This window comes from Pongo pygmaeus, chromosome 9 (genome assembly GCF_028885625.2).
Source record: "Pongo pygmaeus isolate AG05252 chromosome 9, NHGRI_mPonPyg2-v2.0_pri, whole genome shotgun sequence".
Classification (NCBI taxonomy): Eukaryota; Metazoa; Chordata; class Mammalia; order Primates; family Hominidae; genus Pongo; species Pongo pygmaeus.
The window spans coordinates 94414250-94440633 of record NC_072382.2 but is presented as its reverse complement, the minus strand read 5'-3'; the positions used below and the strand labels follow the sequence as shown (position 1 = coordinate 94440633).

General features: G+C 44.3%; 1 protein-coding gene across 1 annotated transcript; it reads right to left on the bottom strand.

Moving 5' to 3' along the window:
• Positions 1–530: 530 nt before the first annotated feature.
• On the bottom strand, positions 531–13320 carry MTNR1B (melatonin receptor 1B). Its single transcript, XM_054440217.2, has 2 exons — positions 13025–13320; positions 531–1866 (listed from the first exon to the last, which is right to left on the bottom strand). The coding sequence occupies exons 1-2, from the start codon at positions 13245–13247 to the stop codon at positions 1001–1003; spliced, it is 1089 nt and encodes a 362-aa protein (XP_054296192.2). The 5' UTR covers positions 13248–13320; the 3' UTR covers positions 531–1000.
• Positions 13321–26384: the final 13064 nt, after the last annotated feature.

The following is a 26384-nucleotide window of genomic DNA, read 5'->3' as shown; positions in this document are numbered from 1 at the left end:
TGAGGCACCGTGCCCGGTGATAGCCCTTCCTTTCTTTGTATATGACTTTCCTCCTTCATTTTATGTAGTTATAATAATAACAAAAGCTAATGATTACTGCCTGCTAGCCACATGTCAGGCACTGTCCTCAGCTCTGCAGATGTGTTATCCCAGAGAATCCTCATAACAACCTGGGAGGCTGACTATGGCATGATCTTCACTTTAAGATGAGTAAACTGAGGAACAGGGAGGTTAGGAGACTTTCCTCAAGTCACACAACCTGAACATGATGGAACCAGGAAAGGAGGCCAAGCAGACTTTGTGTTCCAGATGCTGGAGCAGTGTGACTGTGTGTGTGTGTGAGTGTGTGTGTGTGGTGTGCAGTGTGTTTGTGATGTGGCTATGTGTGTATAACATATGTATGTGTACACAGTGTATGTGTGCATAGTGTGGTGTGTCTGTGGTGTGATGCATGTGTGGTTGTGATGTGTGTGTGTGATGTGTGTGTGTGTGTGTGTAGGGAAGATCAATGGCGGAGTGTGGAATGCTTACCCTCTGCACCTGCCCCACCTGAGGCCCTTGCAGAGTTACCAAGTTCCAGCCCTACTGACCTCTCTCTTTCATCCTTGCTAACTGGAAGAGATCCTGCCACGCTGGGGGGAAGGGGAGAAAGCAGCCAGGAGGCCAAGGTAGGAGGATGAGAGTCAGCTATGAGAAGGAGTTGGGCTCTTCTGCCCCAGGCCTTTCCTCATTCTGTCCCTTCCTTGGTCTTGTGTGCACCAAATCCCTAAGACACCACCAAGAGTGTTTGCCAGGTCCCGTGGCTGTGAGCATCTCCTGGATCAGCCTGAACCCATGGCATTGATGGGCTGCTTGTCCCAGCATGAAGTTCCCCCAGCCTTGGGGCTGTGATGCCAACAGGACAGTGTGGCCCAGCACGCTGCCTGGTCTCACCCTTGCAGCAGACTCTCTCTCACCGTTTCATGAGTTTGTCGTGCTGCGGGTGTGCCTCAGATCCAGGCTAGAGAGCATCTGCCTGGTGCTGCACACCAACGATGGGTGGAGCTGGGCTCTGCAGCCCCTCCGCATGGCTGCCATTGGAAGCATCTTGAATGCAGTGCCGTGGGTTCCAAAGGGCCAAGAGGATCCTCTTGTATTCCCTGCGGAAGTTTTGGTTCAAGAGCCCATAGACAATGGCATTCAGGCAGCTGTTGAAATAAGCCAGTAAGTAGCTAGTGACAAATAGCCCCTCAAGGATCTGGGGAGCCATTTCTTGGGGCTTGATGGCCACAGCGAGGCCGATGCAGTTAAGTGGGGCCCAGCAGATGGCAAAGATCACAAACACCACAAACATGGTTAGAAAGCTCCGCAAGTCACTGGGCCTCAGGCACAGCCTGCTCTCTGGCTTGGCTTTCCTGCGGGCCTGAAGCACCAGCACCCAGATGCGCAGGTAGCAGAAGGACACGACAGCGATGGGGAGGAGGAACTGGATGACCACCACTGCCGCCGTGTACTGGGTGCTGGCGGTCTGGATGAAGGTGCAGGAATAGATGCATGGGTCGTACTCCAGGGACCCCACAAAGAAGTTGGGCAGCAAGGCCACCACGGCGAGAAGCCAGATGAGGCAGATGTGCAGAGGGGTTTGCCAGCGCTGGTAGATTCGGTGGTAGGCCACGCTGTGGCAGATGTAGCAGTAGCGGTTAATGGCGATGGCAGTGATATTGAAGACAGAGCCGATGACGCTCAGGCCCATCACAAAGGCGCTGGCCTTGCAGTGCTCCTCCCCCAGGGCCCAGCCATCATAGAAGATGGCCACGAGGATTAGCGGGTAGGGGTACAAGGCCACCACCAGGTCAGCCAGCGCCAGACTCACCAAGAACAAATTACCTGAAGCAGCAAACAGAGCAACAGTCAGCACGAGACCCCACGACTTAGATTCTGTAGAACATCCTACTCTCCACAAAGTTACTTTTGGCAATGTGAGTGGAAACCAAGTGGCTCCTAGAGGCGCAGAACTGAAGACTCAGATTGCATTTCTGCCACTCACTAGCTATATGACTGAGGCAAGCTGTTTAGGCTCTCAGAGCCCCATTTTCATCATTTATGAACTAGTGGCAGTGATACTTACCTCATAGTATAGCTGTAAGAATTAATGATACAAAGTGCTCAGGGATTTAACAGGTGTTGACACATGCTAACTGTTTCCATGATAGGCACAGATGTTTACGGGCTTTGCACCATTTAAGCTCCAGCAAAGATTTCGGAGGAGAAGAGTCTGAAAGTCAGGAGTGTGGATTTCTCATCACTACCATCGCTCCCTCTCATTCCCTCACCTCCTCACACATCTCTCTGGTGGTCTCCTTTTGCATTTTCTCCCCACTGGTTAACAGGCTACTTTCTAGGTGTCTTTAAGTGGGTTTTGTAAATGTGAATTGCATTTTGCAGCTGGACGAGAAGAAAGGTGTTGAGAGTGGGAACCATGTGTTTCTGGTATTCCCCTTTCTGCCGTGTCTGGGTCCAGTACTCCCAGGCTTGTGGCCATGCTGACAGACACTTGCAGTAGTGGCACAGAGCCCCAGCCCTGTGGGGTGAGAAAGGGCTGTCAGCACTCCTAAGCTCACAGCCTCTGGGGGGCCTCCCTGCTTTGCCTGCACCATGGTGGCCTTCCTGGACTATCTAGGCATTTATCCTTTGAATGGAGCCTTATCCAACATCACCAAGCTTGGTCAACCAGAGAGAGCCTCAGGAAACGATACACCCATCAATTAATATGCTTCAGGCATGTTCTAAGCTGGAGTCCCAGGGTGGAGGCAGGGCTTACTCCAAAAGAACACAATCTCTGCTCCTCAAGTGTTTGTGTTCTAAAACCAACACTGACTCATTAATAGAGCACCGAGAACCTAAAAGTTTGGGCAATACAAAGCTCATAGTGTGAGCAGTTCCATCTCTAATGCCAATTGTCTCATTCACCAAGTGTTGTACTTTTTGAATACCTACTGTATGCTCAAAAAATAACAGACTCTCCCTCCAGCAGGGGCCCTGAGTGATGCAGTGTGCACATGGTCTTTCAAATTTTCTGGTCTCTTGCCACATGGTGAAGTCTCCAGCCTTAGGGTGGCTGAATGCAGAGGGCGGCTGGGATGGTGTGCAGGAGGAACTCCCAAGTCAGCAAAGACATAGACATGGAAACTCCACAGCCACCATGTGTCTGTCCCATTGCCACAGAAGCTGTGGTGGCTCCAGGGGTCCAGAGGGTCAGGCAGGTGGAAAGAGCCCCCAAAGCACAGCAATTGGAGAGGCCAGGCTGTATGTGGATTCCACGGGGTACAGAAAAAGGGAGGCTGAGAGCCGCCCAGCTGGGAGTTCACCTGAGTCAGCCCTTTAAGTGAAGTAGACACCACACCTGGACTTATTCACCCACAAGGGTAGGAAAAGGACTGCCTCCAGCCTTCCCACATTCACCCCATCTCAAAGAAGATTCCCTGCAGCATGGTCCGAATGGAGATGGGAACCTGAAAGACCCTCAGGCAGCCTTCATGAAGGGCCTATTTTGGCCTCAGAGGAATGGGGTCAAACCCACTCAGAACCCACCTTGGGAGTTCTCAAGACCTAACTATAATACTACTGTGTCCACAGCTAGGTTAGGAAACCAGGGAGACACGATGTAACTGAATAGAAAGGAGATTGTCTGGACAATTAGAGCGCTTGTGAGGTAGTGAGTTCCCCTGTCTGAAGATTGTCCAGCAGGTTAGATGGCAAAGGAGAATCATGACTCGACTGAACTGCTGGATTCCTACCTACTCTACTATTTACAGATTTATTTACTTCATGGGTTAAAAATGGCCTCATTTCCTTTCTGATTGGTACAGCAAGGCAAAAAATGTGCAACAAGGACCTGCTTGGGATGTGGAGGGGTTTTGTGCCTTTTAATTTAATTCTCAGCCCACTGGCCGTCTCCACTGCTGGATCTCCATCTGTGACTCACCTACACGACCTCACTTGGTTCCAAGAACACGAGGGATTCCCTCTTTCACATTGCTTGTCTTCAGCTGAATCAGGAAACCTTGCCTCCTGAGAATTTTATGTGTCCTTTTGAAATCTGGAGGGTTGTGCTGAAGTAAGAGAAATCTGGGATAATCTGAGTCCTGCCACTTTCTGGTTGAGTGAATTTGGGCGAGTTCCCGAGTTCCTTTCTTGGTGACTATTCCTTCATGAGCTCCTTTCTTTTCTTTCAGAGCTCTGCCATCACTTCCCCCTGCATACTCATAGGGTTAGTTCTGTGAAGAGAATCACTTCTCTCCAGCACAGCAAGATGAGTCTCCACAGGACCCGCTGGGCACCTGGCCCAGCAACACACAAATTGTTGGCACTTGCAAGCTGAGCAGAGAAAGTCAAGAGCTGCTGGGAGCCGGTGCCAGCCCTGCCAGCTGTTTCCCTGTGAAGGCAGAGTCAAGTTCTGCTGTGTTAATGTGGCTTATCCCCTAATAATGCCCCAGAGGCTGGCAAACAGCTTGTAAATAGTAAGAAGAACACATTCAACTCCACGTGGAAAGTGATTCAATTACTATTCCCTATTACTCCGGCTGTTCCTAAAAGGCTGAAATCAACCACTTCCTGCTGTAGATTCATCTGCCCAGACATCCCACTGTTGCCAGGCTTTCTTGGCACAATTCCAAATTAGGTGAATAAAATTCGTGTTTTGTCTTCCATCTGTAAGAAGCCAGGTCCTATGTGGATGATAGTCAAGGGGAGATCCAGTTCTCCATCCATTTCTTCCCCAGACAGGTGAGAAATCAGTATGCACACAGCACTGTAGTCACCCTGTGCATAATGAATATTTATGTCATGGGTCCTGGCGTGATCCGTTTCCATCTGCCTCCAGCAGATAGGGTGTATTAGTGGAGAGAGGCTTTGACAACAGGGCTTTGTTTACTAACATGGAATCCCCTTCAGGATTCATACGCAGAGCATATCCCTTCACACACACAACCATTACAGTCTCCTCCCTCTTCTCTTCCTCTCTCTTTCTTTCTGGAAAATGTATTTCTTAATGGAGAGCTGGTAATCTAGGAAAGAGCCAGCCAGTGCTGAGCTGTCTAATATTCATCAGATAGGAGAATTCTGGAAGGTAAAGCTCCCTGTAACCCTTGCCCCTTTTCTCTGTGCTCACCCTCCATGCTCAGAAGAAAAATATGGTTAGACATAAATTCTCCTTGGTCATTGAGCTAAAAGACAAGACAGAAAGAGAGAATCATCAAGTCATTTATGTGACAAATATTGCTGAGTATATACTAGGTTCTGCCTTTGACTATGCCAGATGGACAGGCTACCTCCCCTTACAAAGTTTATGGTTTCTTAGAGAAGACCATTAAACAAATAAAAACAAGGTGCCAAGAGGGATATGTTGGAGAAGTTGACAAATGATCTATGTTTTCTAACAGTGTTAAACTTTCTGTGCCTTGAGGTCTTCTTCCACTCTTCCATCTGTTTAAATGTGTAATATATTTATTGAGTGCCTACCACATTCAAGTAAGACACAGTGATGGATGAAAGACATGGCCCCTGCCATTGAGATGCCCATGGAACTGTTAGGGAAACAAGAGAAAACAGTAGCCATTCGATTAGGTGAGAGCTGGAAGAAAGGCCAGAACAAGGCGGTGGGAACAGTGGGGAATTTGTGAGTCAACTTGGGACTGGGGACAATGGTAGGATATGGGGCTGGTCAGGCAGGACAATTCACCAAGGAGCCAGACAAAATTACCAAGACTTTTGCAACAGAACTCCTCACTCCCAGAATGGCTGTTTACCTCAAATGAGATCTTGTGTGGGAAAGGTCATGAGAGATATTCTTATTATGTTCTGGGGATGGGCATTTGAAATAATTGACCATATAATTTATTCACAACTTGATTTTCAAACAAACTCTAAAACAATGCATTTATTGTAAGCTCATAATTAGATTCCCAAATCTCTTGAGAGCAGATATTTTTTTCTTCCAAAGTCACATATTTATGAAAATCTTAGGATGTGTGGATGAATCATACAAGAGCTGAGTTGAAATCTAACTTTGATTTAATTAAAAAACAAAAACTGGCTAATCAATAGTGTACACAGATATATATGGGGGTATTTCAACCACTTAGAAGAAGAAAATATATTTAAGAACATAAGCATCCATTTAAAAGCATAACTAAGATGCTATTTACAAAACATTCTTCAATAACCATCAAAAGAGATCATTTTGAAATTCTGATAGGTAACATTTTATTACTTTACACTTAATAGCAACAAAACAACAATTGATATAACATGGTAAAGTTGATAGTATAGTTTTACATAAATGGAGTCCGTTGTTTTTCACAAGAATTTCTTTAAGGTTGACAGCATGATTTCTGTTTTATAGATAAAGAAACAGACACCCAGTTTGTGTGAATTGCTCATAGCCATGACACAGAAAGACTGAGAAAGAACAAGAAGAGGAGAAAACCAAAGAAAAGAAACATCAAGGGAATTACGAGAAAGGGTGTAGAGAATTTCTTGGTCATCTACAAAAGTGAGAAAGAGCAGAAAAGTGCTAATTGGACTTGGTAGTTAGGAAGTCAGTAGTGACATTAACAAGAGCAAATTCTGTTGAGAGCTTGGGGATCCAGTTTTGCCCCGGAGATTGCTCTATCGGTGTTGCCTTCAAGAGAAGGAGATAGAGAGTGGCGCTTAGGAAGGAATATCCCTTTGATAGGGGACTGTGGAGGGCTTTTTTTGCCTTTTCTTTCTCTCTTAAAGGAAAGAGACTTGAATCTGGCATATAACAAGCACTAGTAATGTTAGCTATTACTTGTTATTACTGTTTTATATTATTAGCTGTACTGACAGATCAAGAAAGAGGCTCATAAGGTTGGACTGGGATCCCTGTGAGATAAGATGTGAGAAGTAGTAGGGAGATGAAGATGAAGAAAGTAGGACATTCCTTCTAGATGGTAAACTCCCTAAGAACTGGGGCTTTACTTCCCAATTCTCTATCCTCTACTCCTCCAGCAATAAGTATTTTAAATTGAAAGAGCCAATAGGAGCTTTCAGTATTCTCTGAATTTTGTGGTATATCATATCCAAATGCAGAATCCAGCTTTCTGGAGAGAAAGACAGTCAAACATTAAAGTTTTTATACCCTTGAGCTACTGAGAGTTACATGGAAGGAATTAAAGAGGATTATTAGCTTTCCTGATTATTCAGCTAAAGACATAATTATGGGATTTTAAAACTGTTCATTTTTGCTCAGTGAAGAGGCAATAAGGTATTCACAGCTGAAATGCAAAGTTGGACAGCTCAAGAAACATTCGGGAAGGAGTCCAAGGTTACCCAGTTTGGTCTTGGGCTGATAATGGCACTCTAAACATTGCAGGCTGAGCAGGTCAAAAGACACCTGAAGCCAAGTGATGTCTCAATGAGTGGTCAGTGGTAGGATAGAAGCCTTGATGGAGTAGGCTCCACTTCATTCTGTAACTCTTGGAGGGTAGGGGCTGTGGGCCTATTAAACATTTCACTCTAGGCCTTCCAGAGCCTTTGTTCAGAACCATGCTGCCTATCGAGCATCATTTGCTGCCTCAGTCAACAAGTAGGAAGAGAGGAGGCAAGGAACAGGGGCCACAATGCAGACTCTTTTCTAATCTAACCAGGGAAGCAAAGCACCTGCATAGGGAGAATATTCCCATCAGGAACCTCCCAGGCAGTTACTGGTTCTGGATAGGAGATGGTGTGAATTCTTAGCATCACTGGGAGCCTGGAGGAGGGGCAGCTTTGCCAGCATAGACAGAGTGACCTTGGACAAAGATCTGTGTGTTCAGCAAGCAAATCCTCCATGTTTTCCTAGGCAATCTTAACATCAAATAGTTCATATATTTCTGCTTTACCAATAATCAACGTACCCCAGAAATGCCAATTTGTGCACTCACTAAACCCCCCAGACAGCCTCTTTAATCCATTTGCAGCACAAAAATCCATTGTCAGACCACAGCTTCTGACTGTTACTTGGAAAATTAAGGTGGCTGTGCCTATGGAGCCAGGAATAACTGGTGCTGTTATGACTTCCTCTCTGATAATGGAGAATACTTGGATGTTACAGTGAAGACATGGTTCTCTCAGCTCTCTTATACGGCCTGCATATTACAGGCAGCTTAAAAGTGGCAACCTCAGGCCAGACCAAGAAAGGGGCTATATTAGTCCGTTTTCACGCTGCTGATAAAGACATACCCAAGGCCGGGCACAGTGGCTCACACCTGTCATCCCAGAAATTTGGGAGGCTGAGGTGGGTGGATTACCTGAGGTCAGGAGTTTGAGACCACCCTGACCAACATGGAGAAACCCCATCTCTACTAAAAAGTACAAAATTAGCCAGGTGTGGTGGCTCATGCCTGTAATCCCAGCTACTCGCGAGGCTGAGGCAGGAGAGGTTGCAGTGAGCCGAGATCATGCCATTGCACTCCAGCCTGGGCAACAAGAGTGAAACTCTGTCTCAAAAAAAAAACAACAATAACAAAAGACATACCCAAGGCTGTGCAACTTACAAAAGAAAGAGGTTTCATTGGGCTTACAGTTCCACATGGCTGGGGAAGCCTCCCAATCATGGTGGAAGGCAAGGAAGACCAAGTCATGTCTTATGTGGCTGGCAGCAGGCAAAGAGAGAGAGCTTGTGCAGGGGAGCTTCTCTTTTTCTATCAGATCTCACGAGACTTATTGACTATTGTGAGAACAGCATGGAAGAGACTTGCTCTCATGATTCAATTACCTCCCACCAGGTCCCTCCCACAACACATGGGAATTCAAAATGAGACGTGGGTGGGGACACAGCGAAAGCATATCAGGGGCAAACTCCCTGAGAGGAATCACTAGGGTACAACCATGGCATGGCTGGAAGCTGCTGAGCAACTTTACTCACACAGGAGAATCACAGAACAAGCATGCCTTCATGCAGAAGGTGCCAATAGTCAGCTTAACATGAGATATACTTTGGGCTGTTCTCAAAGCAGTTCACTTTCATGAAAACCTGTATTGATTACTTATGCAGTGCTGAGTACTGTAACTGAGGTCTATCCCAGCTCATGGAGCAAAATCAATTAATTTTCCCCCACTACCTGGTGTCTTGTCCATTTCCAATTTGTTTCATCAGAGATGTGTTCTGTTCTTACTATGTGTCTGGCTCTGTGGACAGAAACTGAATAAAAGTGTCTGCTCTCAGCAGGTACACAGTCCAGCAGGGAGAGACAAAGAAAAATAGTACAGCGATGGGGATGCTGTACTGGGGAGGGCACAGGTATCTTAGAAGCCCAGCAAGGGAGACACTTACTATCTCCTTTGTGGTATTAATAATCAACATTGATAATCCTTCACGGGAGTTGGGGAAGGAGTTGAAGGAGGAGCAGCTGTTGACTGGGCAGAAGAGGTAGAGAAAGTGCATCAGGGAGTGCAGACCCTTTGGGAAGTAGCAGCAGCTCACTGTGGCACCAGTGAGAGGAGGGCAATGAGGCTGTAAGTTAGGTGGGCTAGGCCAGCCACAAATGGCCATGGGAGCTGTGCTCTGGAGTTGGACACTGTTCTGGAGATGGAGGGCAGCCACTGAAGATGGGGCAACTCTTGGCAGTGGTAACAGCAGCTGGAGGAGGGAGCAGGAAAAGTTCTCAAGCACTATGGATAGTGTTTGCTCAAGAGATGATGAAGGCATGAAGTGGGGCAGTAAGAATAAGGAGGCAGGAAAGGGAGAAATTGAGAAATAGTGGAAGGTAAAATCATTAGGATATGTAGATCCTAATGAAAGAGTAGGAGGAACCAAAGATGACTTTCAGGGCACAGGTATCCAGAAGATGAAGAGAAAAAGGAGATCCAAAAACTAGCACCAGGTTAGCCGAGGGAATGAAAGGTCCCACAGAGGGAGTGGCCCTCAGTGTCACACACAGCACAGAGGAACATTTCCAGAGAATGGAGCCCAGAGGACTGAGGAAGGATGGGAAGCAATGGGGTAGAGCCAGTGGATGTCCACAACTACACTAAAATGTCTGGCTGAAAAGGGAGGGAGAGAGGTAGTGATGAAGTTAGGAGGACATGAAGTCAAGAAATGAGTCTTTTGTTCTTTTAAAACAGGAGACTTTGTGTATTGTGTGTGTGTGTAAAATGGAGGAAGTTTCCAGAAGAGAGAAAGGAAGAGCTCAAAAATGCAAGAGGTAAATATTAGCGAGGTGTAGCTCAAGGGTCAGGGCAGCAGTGGTGAGCCCAGGAGGGAAAGTTCTCAACTGCTCTCAGGAGAGTCCAACGTGTGGCAAGTCCCTGGGAAGCACACTCTGACAAGCATGAGGTGCCAACCCAGTGCCATGGGCTGTGCAAGACTCTGAGAATGTAGCAAAGAGTGAACACACTTGGCCTTACCTTTTAAGTTGCGTCAGTGCCCTGACCCTACCTCCCACCTTGCCTCCACTCCTCCCTGTCTGCCTTTCTCTAGTGCTATCTCTGAAGTCAACCCACCACATGCAGCAACAGAAGCTACAGATAGGATATCCCTGAAAAAAAAGGACAATTAGTCTAACCACTCACCCCGCCATCAGGAGCTGCACTGTTAGGAATGATACGGATCTGCTCCGTAGAGGAACTGGGTTTGTGACAGGCGAGTAAAGGATACTGGTGTCACCTGGGAAACATGCTGTGACCTCAATATGGGCTATGTATTTTGGTTATTGGAAATATATATATTCTCATTGTTACAGACTTAATTTTTTAATACCAATGATTTAAGGAGCCAGACTTAAGTACAGAAAGATCTGAAGAAGCGTTTCTTAAATTAAATCCAAACTCTTCAGTAAGACAAGGCCTGATTAAGAGTAGAATGGGTGCTAACTATTCAAAGAGCTGTAGGTTTTAAGCGCCTTTTGAAATCTCACTCTGCTGAGATCATTTAGTTCAAGTCAGTACTACAATTGTTTGTCACTGTCACCAATAAAGCCAGAGGTCACATAAGAACTGGTTAAATTGCAAGACTGCAGCAGTGGCAGGAATTGATGTCATTTAGATATAGTATTATTATTTTTTTTTTCGGGTGCTGGGCTGTAGCGGACACATCAGGAGGTAGGAAAGATAGAACAGAGGATATGCCAGCAATTTAACATGCTCATGACCCTCCCCAGTGATGCTCTCAAATTGGTAAGCTTTCTGCAGACCCTGCCAGGATCGCAGAAAAGGCCAGCCCTTTGTAGGATGCAGGAGGGGAGGGGTGTTTTTCTCCTTCCAGCAAAAGGAAGCAACTCTTACTTCCCTCAACCACCTTTCTCATGGTGGGCAATCCAAATTACTGAGCAGGGAGCCATGGCCTGACAGACCTGCTCTAAACACCCAATAAGTCAGGGACAGAAGGGGCCAATGTCAGAACTAGGAGGACCCATTTCTCCCCCATAGAGCCAGGAGTTGTCTCCCTTTTGCCTTCCAGTGCTGGAAATGAATGTTTATGATGGCTACAAGGGACAATGTGTCAAAAATATTAAATGCAGTTTTCTAATCATAACCTGTTTTTCCCTAATATATAAGCTTTTCTTCAAAGGACACAATATTTTGAACAATGTATTCCAGAAAACAGCCACCACTACTGAAGTGAGTTAGAAAGCTTACTTCTTCTTAATAATGTTAGGTTTCCCATATGATGGCTGGATACTCACAGTTGGAGGAGTTTCTTGTTTGTTTTTTTAGATAAAAATCCTAGAGTCGGCCGGGCGCGGTGGCTCATGCCTGTAATCCCAGCACTTTGGGAGGCCGAGGCGGGTGGATCACTTGAGGTCAGGAGTTCGAGACCAGCCTGGCCAACATGGTGAAACACTGTGTCTACCAAAAATATAAAAAATTACCCGGGTGTAGCGGCGAGCGCCTGTAATCCCAGCTACTCGGGAGGCTGAGGCAAGAGAATCCCTTGAACCTGGGAGGCGGAGGTTGCAGTGAGCCTAGACTGTGACACTGCACTCCAGCCTGGGTGACAGAGTGAGAGACTCCATCTCAAAAAAAAAAAAAAATTCTAGAGTCACAGGCCACACCAAATACATATTAACATTTGCTAAAAATGGTCTGACTCCTTAGAAAAGCATTTTTAAGCTATACAATTGTTTTTCTGCTGCTATCTTTCCATTTTAATTCACTCTAATATTTGAATTTGCCCCCAAGGCCCAACTTGAGAAACTGCAAAATGAACAAACAGGTCACTGAACTCCTTCCTAAGCTGAAATGGTCATCATGCCCCATGACCTGTGAGGGCGAGAGTTCAGATACTGCCTCCCACTCTGGTTTTGTTTCTTTGAAGACCTGACTAGGGGAATATTGAAATGAGAATGGATTGAAATAGGAAAAATATTTTCAGGATTACAACACGATTTAGCCAAATCATTGCTTTAATTTTCACAATGAATCCCAGGAATTCCCAGTCTTCAGAAAAGACCACAATATTTCAAAGCAATTTAGTTCAGTCCAAGCAGAATCTGCAATTTCTGCATTTACACTCTGTCAACTAGAATTGGGTCTTCAGATGACCTGGAGATAAGTTTTTGACACAAAACCTACTGAAATGCTTCCATTGATTAACTTTTTTTAGCAAGGATTTTCTAAGCGACTACTACATAAAGCTACAGTGCTTGGCAAGGAAGGAAGTGGGGTGTCAAGTACAGGTAGTGAGACTTCTGTGGCCTGATGTGGGCACCTCTGGAAAGGCACACATTGGAGCGCGACAGGGTAGCGATGGCATCCAGCAGCGTGGGTTCCCACAGCGCCGGCGCCCGGCCAAAAAGCGCGCCAGTAAAACTTTCCGCAATTCCCTCTGTGCCAAGTGCGTCCTGGGCAGCCGCACTTCGGAGGGGCAGAACTCACCCTAACTTTTCAGTGCAGAGTCAAAGTTAGGGACTAGGTTAGAGTGAAGGGAAAGGGGAGCCCAGGCTGAGGAGGGAAAAGGCAGCGCATATCCCGGGGTCAGGGACAAGACCAGAGGACAAGGAAGGGCCCGATCCCAGCACCCAGCATCAGGAATGGTGATCACCTGCGTTCCGGAGCTTGCGGTTCCTGAGTACGGAAAGGATCACCAGGAGGTTGCCCACGACGTCCACGGCGGTGGTGACGATGAGCACCGCGGATAGCGAGGGAGCCACCCAGGGAGGTCGAGGGGTCCTGGAGTGCCGCGCGCTGCCAGCCGCCGACCAGCCCGGGCGCACTGCCCACCCGCCGGCCTCGCAGCAGTTGGCGAAGGAGCCGTTATCTGACATCGCAGACTCTCCCGCGCTGCGCTTTGGCCACCGCGCGGCCCCGGACAGCCGCAGGGCGCGCGCAGTACTGAGCTGGGCGCTCCCTTCCCTGCCCAGCTCGCGTGTGCAAGGGAGGAGGCCAGTGGGGAGGGGTCTGGAAGAGATAACTAATTAAGCGTGGGCAGGGGATGGAGAAAAATATAGGAATGGGAGGAGGACTTGGGGTGCAGTCGTTGTAGAAAGAAGTGCGTCCCTCAGCGGTGCGCTCAGGAACAGCTGGGACCGCACAGCTGTCTCTGCCATCCCGAGCCCAGCAGGTGCCTGGCCCACCTCAGGCTGCGGAGCGCGTCTAGCCTCTGTCCCTGAGTACATAGCCACACCCAAGACCCCGATTTCCTCCACAGCGTCCCCAAGAGAAGCTGTGTCCAGGTAGGGACGTCCAACTCAGGTTGATAGACTGGAGAAGGTGCTGATGGTCGGGACATCCCATCAGTTGTCAAGAAAGGCAAGGTTTGACGTCCCATAGGGCTGTGCAGCCTGAAAGAGAATGCAACTCCTAAGATGTGGGGACAGAGCCCAGAACAAAGTAGGGTAGACTGTTATATTCTAGGGAGCTGCAGAAAAATACGAACCTAGCCATTTTCCAAGCACTCGCTGGGTATTGTGGGGGGCATTGGTGATGTCTCTACTGGGTCCTCTTTATAAAGCCAATACTTTAACATATTTACCAACATATATTTACACATAATACTTAAATAGATGTATGGCCAATATTGGGGTTTATGATGTGGTTTTTGGAGGGGTTAGGACGAGAAGAAGAGTGAGGCATGATTACAATAAAGAAGGAACTCAGGTGCCCTTTATTAAAAATGTTTCAGTCGTGATCTGGTGATAATAATAATAGATAACTTCTTTTTTTATTTTATTATTATTATACTTTAAGTTTTAGGGTACATGTGTACAACGTGCAGGTTAGTTACACATGTATACACGTGCCATGCTGGTGTGCTGCACCCATTAACTCGTCATTTAGCATTAGGTATATCTCCTAATGCTATCCCTCCCCCCTCCCCCCACCCCACAACAGTCCCCGAAGTCTGATGTTCCCCTTCCTGTGTCCATGTGTTCTCATTGTTCAATTCCCACCTATGAGTGAGAATATGCGGTGTTTGGTTTTTTGTCCTTGCGATAGTTTACTGAGAATGATGATTTCCAATTTCATCCATGTCCCTACAAAGGACATGAACTCATCATTTTTTATGGCTGCATAGTATTCCATGGTGTATATGTGCCACATTTTCTTAATCCAGTCTATCATTGTTGGACATTTGGGTTGGTTCCAAGTCTTTGCTATTGTGAATAGTGCCGCTATAAACATACGTGTGCATGTGTCTTTATAGCAGCATGATTTATAGTCCTTTGGGTATATACCCAGTAACGGGATGGCTGGGTCAAATGGTATTTCTAGTTCTAGATCCCTGAGGAATCGCCACACTGACTTCCACAAGGGTTGAACTAGTTTACAGTCCCACCAACAGTGTAAAAGTGTTCCTATTTCTCCACATCCTCTCCAGCACCTGTTGTTTCCTGACGTTTTAATGATTGCCATTGTAACTGGTGTGAGATGGTATCTCATTGTGGTTTTGATTTGCATTTCTCTGATGGCCAGTGATGGTGAGCATTTTTTCAAGTGTTTTTTGGCTGCATAAATGTCTTCTTTTGAGAAGTGTCTGTTCGTATCCTTTACCCACTTTTTGATGGGGTTGTTTGTTTTTTTCTTGTAAATTTGTTTGAGTTCATTGTAGATTCTGGATATTAGCCCTTTGTCAGATGAGTAGGTTGCAAAAATTTTCTCCCATTTTGTAGGTTGCCTGTTCACTCTGATGGTAGTATCTTTTGCTGTGAAGAAGCTCTTTAGTTTAATGAGATCCCATTTGTCAATTTTGGCTTTTGTTGCCATTGCTTTTGGTGTTTTAGACATGAAGTCCTTGCCCATACCTATGTCCTGAATGGTAATGCCTAGGTTTTCTTCTAGGGTTTTTATGGTTTTAGGTCTAATGTTTAAGTCTTTAATCCATCTTGAATTAAGTTTTGTATAAGGTGTAAGGAAGGGATCCAGTTTCAGCTTTCTACATATGGCTAGCCAGTTTTCCCAGCACCATTTATTAAATAGGGAATCCTTTCCCCATTGCTTGTTTTTCTCAGGTTTGTCAAAGATCAGATAGTTGTAGATATGCAACGTTATTTCTGAGGGCTGTGTTCTGTTCCATTGATCTATATCTCTGTTTTGGTACCAGTACCATGCTGTTTTGGTTACTGTAGCCTTGTAGTATAGTTTGAAGTCTGGTAGCGTGATGCTTCCAGCTTTGTTCTTTTGGCTTAGGATTGACTTGGCAATGCGAGCTCTTTTTTGGTTCCATATGAACTTTAAAGTAGTTTTTTCCAATTCTGTGAAGAAAGTCATTGGTAGCTTGATGGGGATGGCATTGAATCTATAAATTACCTTGGCAGTATGGCTATTTTCATGATATTGATTCTTCCTACCCATGAGCATGGAATGTTCTTCCATTTGTTTGTATCCTCTTTTATTTCATTGAGCAGTGGTTTATAGTTCTCCTTGAAGGGTCCTTCACATCCCTTGTAAGTTGGATTCCTAGGTATTTTATTCTCTTTGAAGCAATTGTGAATGGGAGTTCACTCATGATTTGGCTCTCTGTTTGTCTGTTATTGGTGTATAAGAATGTTTGTGATTTTTGTACATTGATTTTGTATCCTGAGACTTTGCTGAAGTTGCTTATCAGCTTAAGGAGATTTTGGGCTGAGACAATGGGGTTTTCTAGATATACAATCATGTCATCTGCAAACAGGAACAATTTGACTTCCTCTTTTCCTAATCGAATACCCTTTATTTCCTTCTCCTGCCTTATTGCCCTGGCCAGAACTTCCAACACTATGTTGAATAGGAGTGGTGAGAGAGGGCATCCCTGTCTTGTTCCCGTTTTCAAAGGGAATGCTTCCAGTTTTTGCCCATTCAGTATGATATTGGCTGTGGGTTTGTCATAGATAGCTCTTGTTATTTTGAGATACGTCCCATCAATACCTAATTTATTGAGAGATTTTAGCATGAAGTGTTGTTGAATTTTGTCAAAGGCCTTTTCTGCATCTATTGAGATAATCATGTGGTTTTTGTCTTTGGTTCTGTTTATATGCTGGATTACATTTATTGATTTACATATATTGAACCAGCCTTGCATCCCAGGGATGAAGCCCACTTGATCATGGTGGATAAGCTTTTTGATGTGCTGCTGGATTCGGTTTGCCAGTATTTTATTGAGGATTTTTGCATCAATGTTCATCAAGGATATTGGTCTAAAATTCTCTTTTTTGGTTGTGTCTCTGCCAGCCTTTGGTATCAGGATGATGCTGGCCTCATTAAATGAGTTAGGGAGGATTCCCTCTTTTTCTATTGATTGGAATAGTTTCAGAAGGAATGGTACCAGTTCCTTCTTCTACCTCTGGTAGAATTCGGCTGTGAATCCATCTGGTCCTGGACTCTTTTTGGTTGGTAAGCTATTGATTATTGCCACAATTTCAGATCCTGTTATTGGTCTATTCAGAGATTCAACTTCTTCCTGGTTTAGTCTTGGGAGAGTGTATGTGTCGAGGAATTTATCCATTTCTTCTAGATTTTCTAGTTTATTTGCGTAGAGGTGTTTGTAGTATTCTCTGATGGTAGTTTGTATTTCTGTGGGATCGGTGGAGATATCCCCTTTATCATTTCTTATTGCGTCTATTTGATTCTTCTCTCTTTTCTTCTTTATTAGTCTTGCTAGCAGTCTATCAATTTTGTTAATCCTTTCAAAAAACGAGCTCCTGGATTCATTAATTTTTTGAAGAGTTTTTTGTGTCTCTATTTCCTTCAGTTCTGCTGTGATTTTAGTTATTTCTTGGCTTCTGCTAGCCTTTGAATGTTTTTGCTCTTGCTTTTCTAGTTCTTTTAATTGTGCTGTTAGGGTGTCAATTTTGGATCTTTCCTGCTTTCTCTTGTGGGCATTCAGTGCTATAAATTTCCCTCTACACACTGCTTTGAATATATCCCAGAGATTCTGGTATGTTGTGTCTTTGTTCTCGTTGGTTTCAAAGAACATCTTTATTTCTGCCTTCATTTTGTTATGTACCCAGTAGTCATTCAGGAGCAGGTTGTTCAGTTTCCATGTAGTTGAGCGGTTTTGAGTGAGTTTCTTAATCCTGAGTTCTAGTTTGATTGCAGTGTGGTCTGAGAGACAGTTTGTTATAATTTCTGATTTTTTACATTTGCTGAGGAGAGCTTTACTTCCAACTATGTGGTCAATTTTGGAATAGGTGTGATGTGGTGCTGAAAAGAATGTATATTCTGTTGATTTGGGGTGGAGAGTTCTGTAGATGTCTATTAGGTCTGCTTGGTGCAGAGCTGAGTTCAATTCCTGGGTATCCTTTGTTAACTTTCTGTCTCATTGATCTGTCTAATGTTGACAGTGGAGTGTTAAAGTCTCCCATTATTATTGTGTGGGAGTCTAAGTCTCTTTGTAGGTCACTCAGGACTTGCTTTATGAATCTGGGTGCTCCTGTATTGGGTGCATATATATTTAGGATAGTTAGCTCTTCTTGTTGAATTAATCCCTTTACCATTATGTAATGGCCTTCTTTGTCTCTTTTGATCTTTGTTGGTTTAAAGTCTGTTTTTATCAGAGACTAGGATTGCAACCCCTGCCTTTTTTTGTTTTCCATTTGCTTGGTAGATCTTCCTCCATCCTTTTATTTTGAGCCTATGTGTGTCTCTGCATGTGAGATGGGTTTCCTGAATACAGCACACTGATGGGTCTTGAGTCTTTATCCAATTTGCCAGTCTGTGTCTTTTAATTGGAGCATTTAGTCCATTTACATTTAAAGTTAATATTGTTATGTGTGAATTTGATCTGTCATTATGATGTTAGCTGGTTATTTTGCTCGTTAGTTGATGCAGTTTCTTCCTAGCCTCGATGGTCTTTACAATTTGGCATGATTTTGCAGTGGCTGGTACCGGTTGTTCCTTTCCATGTTTAGTGCTTCCTTCAGGAGCTCTTTTATGGCAGGCCTGGTGGTGATAAAATCTCTGAGCATTTGCTTGTCTGTAAAGTATTTTATTTCTCCTTCACTTATGAAGCTTAGTTTGGCTGGATATGAAATTCTGGGTTGAAAATTCTTTTCTTTAAGAATGTTGAATATCGGCCCCCACTCTCTTCTGTCTATAGAGTTTCTGCCGAGAGATCAGCTGTTAGTCTGATGGGCTTCCCTTTGTGGGTAACACGACCTTTCTCTCTAGCTGCCCTTAACATTTTTTCCTTCATTTCAACTTTGGTGAATCTGACAATTATGTGTCTTGGAGTTGCTCTTCTCGAGGAGTATCTTTGTGGCATTCTCTGTATTTCCTGAATCTGAATGTTGGCCTGCTTCGCTAGATTGGGGAAGTTCTCCTGGATAATATCCTGCAGAGTGTTTTCCAACTTGGTTCCATTCTCCCTGTCACTTTCAGGTACACCTATCAGAGGTAGATTTGGTCTTTTCACATAGTCCCATATTTCTTGGAAGCTTTGTTCATTTCTTTTTATTCTTGTTTCTCTAAACTTCCCTTCTTGCTTCATTTCATTCATTTCATCTTCCATCACTGATACTCTTTCTTCCAGTTGATCGCACTGGCTCCTGAGGCTTCTGCATTCTTCACGTAGTTCTCGAGCCTTGGCTTTCAGCTCCATCAGCTCCTTTAAGCACTTGTCTGTATTGGTTATTCTAGTTATATATTTGTCTAAATTTTTTTCAAAGTTTACAACTTCTTTGCCTTTGGTTTGAATTTCCTCCTGTAGCTCTGAGTAGTTTGATTGTCTGAAGCCTTCTTCTCTCAAGTCGTCAAAGTCATTCTCCGTCCAGCTTTGTTCTGTTGCTGGTGAGGAGCTGCGTTCCTTTGGAGGAGGAGAGGTGCTCTGCTTTTTAGACTTTCCAGTTTTTCTGCTCTGCTTTTTCCCCATCTTTGTGGTTTTATCTACTTTTGGTCTTTGATGATGGTGCTGTACAGATGGGTTTTTGGTGTGGATGTCTTTTCTGTTTGTTAGTTTTCCTTCTAACAGACAGGACCCTCAGCTGCAGGTCTGTTGGAGTTTGCTAGAGGTCCACTCCAGACCCTGTTTGCCTGGGTATCAGCAGCAGTGGCTGCAGAACAGCAGATTTTCGTGAACCGCGAATGCTGCTGTCTGATCGTTCCTCTGGAAGTTTTGTCTCAGAGGAGTACTCGGCCATGTGAGATGTCAGTCTCCCCCTACTGGGGGGTGCCTCCCAGTTAGGCTGCTCGGGGGTCAGGGGTCAGGGACCCACTTGAGGAGGCAGTCTGCCCGTTCTCAGATCTCCAGCTGCATGCTGGGAGAACCACTGCTCTCTTCAAAGCTGTCAGACAGGGACATTTAAGTCTGCAGAGGTTACTGCTGTCTTTTTGTTTGTCTGTGCCCTGCCCCCAGAGGCGGAGCCTACAGAGGCAGGCAGGCCTCCTTGAGCTGTGGTGGGCTCCATCCAGTTCGAGCTTCCTGGCTGCTTTGTTTACCTAAGCAAGCCTGGGCAATGGCTGGCGCCCCTCCCCTAGCCTTGCTGCCACCTTGCAGTTTGATCTCAGACTGCTGTGCTAGCAATCAGCGAGACTCCGTGGGTGTAGGACCCTCCGAGCCAGGTGCGGGATATAATCACCTGGTGCGCCGTTTTTTAAGCCCGTCTGAAAAGTGCAGTATTGGGGTGGGAGTGACCCAATTTTCCAGGTGCCATCTGTCACCCCTTTCTTTGACTAGGAAAGGGAACTCCCTGACCCCTTGCGCTTCCTGAGTGAGGCAATGCCTCGCCCTGTTTCGGCTCGCGCACAGTACGCTGCACCCACTGACCTGCGCCCACTGTCTGGCACTCCCTAGTGAGATGAACCCGGTACCTCAGATGGAAATGCAGAAATCACCTGTCTTCTGCATTGCTCACGCTGGGAGCTGTAGACCGGAGCTGTTCCTATTCGGCCATCTTGGCTCCAGCCCCCAGATAACTTCTAATGGGGGCTAATCTTATGCCCCCTAAGCACTTTTCACACCCACTAGAATCACTAAAATCAAAATGACTGATTATCCTAAATTTGTGGAGGAATTTAAGCAACCAGAACTCTTATACACTGCTTTTATGAGAATGCAAAATGGTATAGCCACTTTGAAGAGCTGTCAGCTCCTAATAAAGATAAATCTACACCTATTCTATGACCAGAAGTTCCAAATGAAAAGGAAAGTATATTTTCACAAAAAGACCTGTACAAGAATATCCAGAGCAGCCTTGTTTATAGGAGCTCAAATCTGGAAACACCGGCAATTTCCATCAACAGAAGAATGGATAAGCAAATTGTGGTATGACCTTGCAATGGAGTACTACTCAGCAATAAAGACGATTGGCCTACACAACAGCATGGATTAATCACAAATATGTTGTATTGAACAAAAGAAGCCAGATACCAAAAAATATATACCATATTACTCCAGTTATATGAGGTCCAAAATCAGGGAAAATTAATCTATTTTGTAATAGAAATCAGAAAAGTGGTTACATTTGAGGGTGGGTATTGAGAAACAAACACCAAATAATTTCTGGATTGTTATTTTTACATATGTTATTTTACATAAGTTATATTGCCCTTCTCCTTTAAAGGGGGGAAAAAAGAAGGAAGGATGCAGTGGAGAGGGAGGGGCTGATGATGCAGAGGCATGAGTGGATGATGAAGGGAAGGGAGAGGGAAGGGAAAGGTGAAGTGAGCCCATCCTTGAAGTGAGCTAATCCGGAACTCCTTAAAGTGAGCTCATCCAAAACCCAAGGAAGGAATATTATTTGTTAGGAGAGGGAAGCTTTCTTTCTTGTAGTAGAAAGGAATCAGAAGCCAGATGCAAATTCAGATGCACTTCTAAACTGGTGTGAGGAAATAAGAGAACTCTTGTCTGGCTTCTATATTCTCAGGGAGATAGAGGCTACCCATTAGCCAGGATTCAGGGGAACAGTGTGGGGGGTTTGAAGACAAAAAAAAAAGGTATGAAGGAGCATTTCAGAAAGTGGGAACATTAACTAGTAAAGTGTAATAGGTGTGTCAGGAGCATGAATGTCCCCCTGCAGCTTGAGATGATGGCTTCAAATGATGCCACTCAGCCTGGCCAGTGATTGTTAATCAGCAACTTGGAGCTGCTCAGGACAGGCATGGAGAAGGCAGAGTGAATTGCAGACAGGATTGGGTTCTGCTGGGTAGGAGCAAATAACAGAAGAAAGTTCAGGGTCCTGGTGAGAAGATGGATCCTGGGGTTTACGTTAATGAGGGGTGATGAGAAAACAGAGGGGCTCATGGGCTGTGAGACAAAGGAAAAGTCAAGAGATTGCAGGCCCTGTGACTTCAAGGAATTGTGGTGAATGAATCAGAACATGTAAGTTGTGGTGCTGAAAGGGTGAGTTGTTTGAAACTGAGATGTCTGAGGCATGTAGATTCTGTTGCTGTGAAGGCTCTGAGGGTGATTATGGGTAGTGGGTTGCTGGTGGAAGGTGAGAAACATGTTGTTAGAGATGAGAAGGTAAAGGAACTGAGAAGTCGGGGGTGGATATTATGGTGGGGTGAGAAAAGGAAAACTGTGAGTCAGGAGGCAAATCCCCAGTGAATGAGGAGGAATGACCAACAGGTCTACAGGAGAGCAACAGGAAAGGGGAAAGAGACACTGATGGGCAGTGTGAAAGCCCAGGGGCTTTTTCAGGAAGAAGAGACAGCCACGCGTTCCCTGTCTTACAGGTGCAAACACGTCGTGGCCCTTCTCAGCTTTCACAGGCCAACATAGCAATAGGTGAGTTGGACACAGTGTAAGTTACCTCCATCCAGACACACCCTCTAATAACACACATTTGTTTAACTGAGCATGAAACATAGGAATTTCCCCTATGCTGCCTTGGAATGTGATTGTCCATAATAGCATATCTCAAGACAGGCACAAAGAATTGGGATGTTCACCTGCCTAAGAAGTCAATGCTACATCCTGGCATGGCTGGCCAGGCTGTGCCTTAAAAGGGTGGGGGAATGGTACAGCCACTTTGGAAGACAGTTCAGTGATGCATTACAAAACAACACATACCCTTACCATCGCATCAAGCAATTGTATTCCTTAGTACTTACCCAAGTGAGTTGAAAATCTATGTCCATAGAAAGACCTGCACACCGATGTTTATAGCAATTTTACTCATAATTCCCAAACTTGGAAGCAACCAAGATGTCCTTCAATAGGTGAATAAATAAACAAACTGTGTGGCACATCCAGACGATGGAATATTATTCTGTGTTAAAAAGAAATGAGCCATGATGCCATGAACAGACATGGAGGAACTGTAAATGCATATTACTAAGTGAAATAAGCCAATCTGAGAGGGCTACATACTGTTTCTTGATTCCAATTATATGACATTCTGGAAAAGACAAAATTATGGATACAGTAAAAAGATTGGTGGTTGCCAGGAGTTTGGGGTGAGGGAAAGATGAATAGTTTGAGCACGGAGGATTTTTAAGGCAGAGAAACTGTTCCATATGATACTATAGTGGGTAATACATGTCATTATACATTTGTCAAAACCCAAAGAATGTACAACACCAAGAGTGAACTGTAATGTATAGCACTGCAGACACTGCTGTGCCTGAATATAAACTAAAAAGATTATTTGTACAAAAGGCAAAAATAATAGTTGCTGCCAACAGTGTAATGAAATTTTATGGGAAGAAAATCAAACTCTGGAGAAGGAGACGGAAAAAGACAAATAAGACAGTTTGAAGATTACTAGATGGTTTCTCAAAGAAATAAGTCAACATTTTGAATGCTTACAGAGTGTCCTAGGATTTAAAAATTGAGCAGAACTGGTTTTCTCAACACCTATCCCAAGTTCAAACTCAAATTAATATCTGCCCGTAGAAGCTCATTGTCATGCATCTCAACAGTAACACCTTTTACTCCAGATAGTACTTGAAACCTTTCCCCAACATCTTTCAACCAGGGTATCTTGGGAGGCAGCAGTGATTGGCCCAGCTAGAAAAGAAGGAAACAGACTGTCAGAGAAGTGAATTGCCAAGGTTGGTGGCTGATGAGTGACCAGTGGCATTATGCAATCTATTTATTTTATTAAGTGTGTAAAGAGGTCCAGGCACCGTGGCTCACACCTGTAGTCCCAACACTTTGGGAGGCCGAGGCCAGAGGATCACTTGAGGCCAGGAGTTTGAGACCAGTCTAGGCAACAAAGTGAGACCTTGTCTGTACAAAAAATAAAATAATTAGCAGGCACGATGGCATGCACCTGTGGTCCCAGCTACCCAGGAGACTGAGGCAGGAGGGTTGCTTGAGCCTGGGAGGTCTAGGCTGAATGAGCTGTGATCATGCCAGGGCACTCCAGTCTGGGCAACTCAGTGAAACCCTGTCACTAAATAAATAAATAAATAATGTGTGACAGCTTTTACTCCTTCGGTATGAAATATACAAAGAAAATAAGCAAAATTTTCTTTTGGTAATCAACTTGTAGCATGGCTGACAAGCACTTTTAATAATGCTATAAACAGTAACTAGCACACAGCTAATATCTAGTAATTGCTTTGCATTACACATAGGGGACATCTGCATTCTTTTGTTTAATCCTCTCATCTCTATGTAACATATTACTGTGTACTGTGAAGAAACTGAGATTTACACAGGTTAAGAAACCTACCCAAGGTTGCCGAGCTAGTGGTTTCAGAGCTAGGATTGGAACCTAGGCTGCCCGATCCTAGAACCTGGGGCCATTTTACTCTTGCAGTGGGATATATTAAAATATCCAGACCCTTCTTATCTTACAAGAAAGATAGGGAAACTCAACAATGTTGAGTAGATTGAACCCTGAGAGAAAATAGAGTAAGACTCCAGATGTTCTTGCTGTCAGCTTTGAAAAATAATAGTTTATATAGATCACTAAAAAAATACACCACTGCCTAGCATCGTGAAGCTGCCCTAATCTTTCCCTGAAGTGAAGAATGGCCTGGAAAGAAGGATGCTCTACAATAAAAGAGTTTAAACAAGACACAACTACAAAGCCACCACCTTCTGGGCAGCCTCCCTCACATTTCCCAGCACATGCCCGTGGCAGAAACCAGTCGGACGATCCTGTAGCTGAGCCAGGCTGGGCAGGGTCAGAGCAGGCATGTTCTCTCTGCTGATGGTTGCATGATCTTTACCTTTCCTGACTTTCTCTTTCCCTTCAGGGGAATCAGAATGGGAGTTACTGTGCCGGTTATTTCAGATCTGAATCTAATCTAACAGCTCAATATTCAAGCAGAAGGGTCTGACCCTTCCCTCGGGATACAGACACCCTAAGTAAGCTCGGTCAGTGTTTCTCTATTATCACCCACTGCCCAGAATCGATTGTTTAGCAAAAAAATACATACATATTTAAATATATAAATATATCTACATATGAATTATGTATAATTCAATGTTTGCCAGTTTATTCTAGAGTCTACAACTCAGGAACAGCCAAAAGGAATAGCTGCACAGAGCAAGGTGTGTGTGTGTGTGTGTGTGTGTGTGTGTGTGTGTAGTGTGCAGAGCTTCTTTCCAGGCACACCATCACCTGGCACCTTGATCTCTTCACCAACATGGAAGCTCTCCAGGTATCCTGGTTCAAGAGTTTTTAATAGAGCTCAATCTCCAGTGCTCCCCAACATCACCCTACCACCCAATGCGAACACATCCTGGAGGTCGGTGGATGGAGCTGAAAGTTCCAATCCTCTAATGACTTGTTATTTCTAGTGAATAGCCCCATTCTAAGCTGTATAGGGGCCATACCCTAAGTCACTTCATTAGGATAAACTCAGGGGTGATCAAAAGAATCTCCTCCTTATGAATAACAAAAGACATACCTATTACTCAGGAAATTCCAAGGGTTTTAGGAGTTCTGGGTCAGGAACCTGGGAAAAAGGCCAAATATATTTTTGTATCATACCATAGGAAGTTAAGTCCAGATCTAGCTGTGACCCTGGATGAGCTGTGTAACCTCTCTGTACCTCAGTTTGGACATCTGTAAAAACTGGGATAAGTATACCTACATCACAAGGATGTTATGAGGAATAAATGAGACGCCTGGCTCGTAATTAGCACTGGTAAACATTAGCTATTACTGTTACATTTTCCAGAACTTTCCGATTTGTGTCTTATTTAATCCTCAAGTGCAGAGCCAGAATGTTTTCATTAAAAATTTTTTGGTTCACAAATATTTGAACATATTTACGCAGTACATGGTACATATGATAGTTTGTTACATGCATAGAATGTGTAATGATCAAGTAAGGATATTCAGGATATGCATCACCTCTAGTATTTATCATTTCTATGTGCTGAGAACATTTCAAGTCTTCTATTGTAGCTTATTTTGAAATACACTACATGTAGTTGATAAACTATAGTCACTCTACTTTGCTATTAAACATTAGAAGTTACAAACACCTTCTATACAACTGTATATTTGTACCCATTAACCAACTTCTATACCACCTCTATACCACCTCTATACCATACCTCTATACCACCCCCCCCACACACACCCTTCCCAGAGTCTAGCCTCTGGTATCTATCATCCTATTCTCTACCTGCATGAAATCAACTCTTTTTGCTCCTACATATGAGTAAGAACATTCAGTATTTGTCTTTCTGTCCCTGATTTATTTCACTTAGCATAATAACCTCCAGTGCCATCCATGTTGCTGCAAATGACAGGATTTTATTCTTTTATATGGATGAATAATATTCCATTGTGTGTATATACCACATTTTCTTTATCCATTCATCCAGTGATGAACACTTAGGTTGAGTCCATATCTTTGCAATTGTGAGTAGAGCTGCAATAAACATAAGCATGCAGGTATCCCTGTGATATATTGATTTCCTTTCTTTTGGATAAATACCAGTAGTGAGATTTCTGGATCATACGTAGATATTTCTAAAAAAAAAAAAAAAAACATACAAGTGGCCAACAAGTAAAGTATATGAAAAAATGTTCTGACATAACAAAGTACCACAAAAATAAAAAAAAGAAAAAGAAAGT

Excerpts from the sequence above, each read along its gene's own strand:
- MTNR1B (XM_054440217.2), bottom strand. The coding sequence starts at position 13,247 with ATGTCAGATAACGGCTCCTTCGCCAACTGCTGCGAGGCCGGCGGGTGG. Across the intron at positions 1,867-13,024 it reads CCGCAAGCTCCGGAACGCAG|GTAATTTGTTCTTGGTGAGT; the intron begins GTGATCACCATT and ends TTGCTGCTTCAG.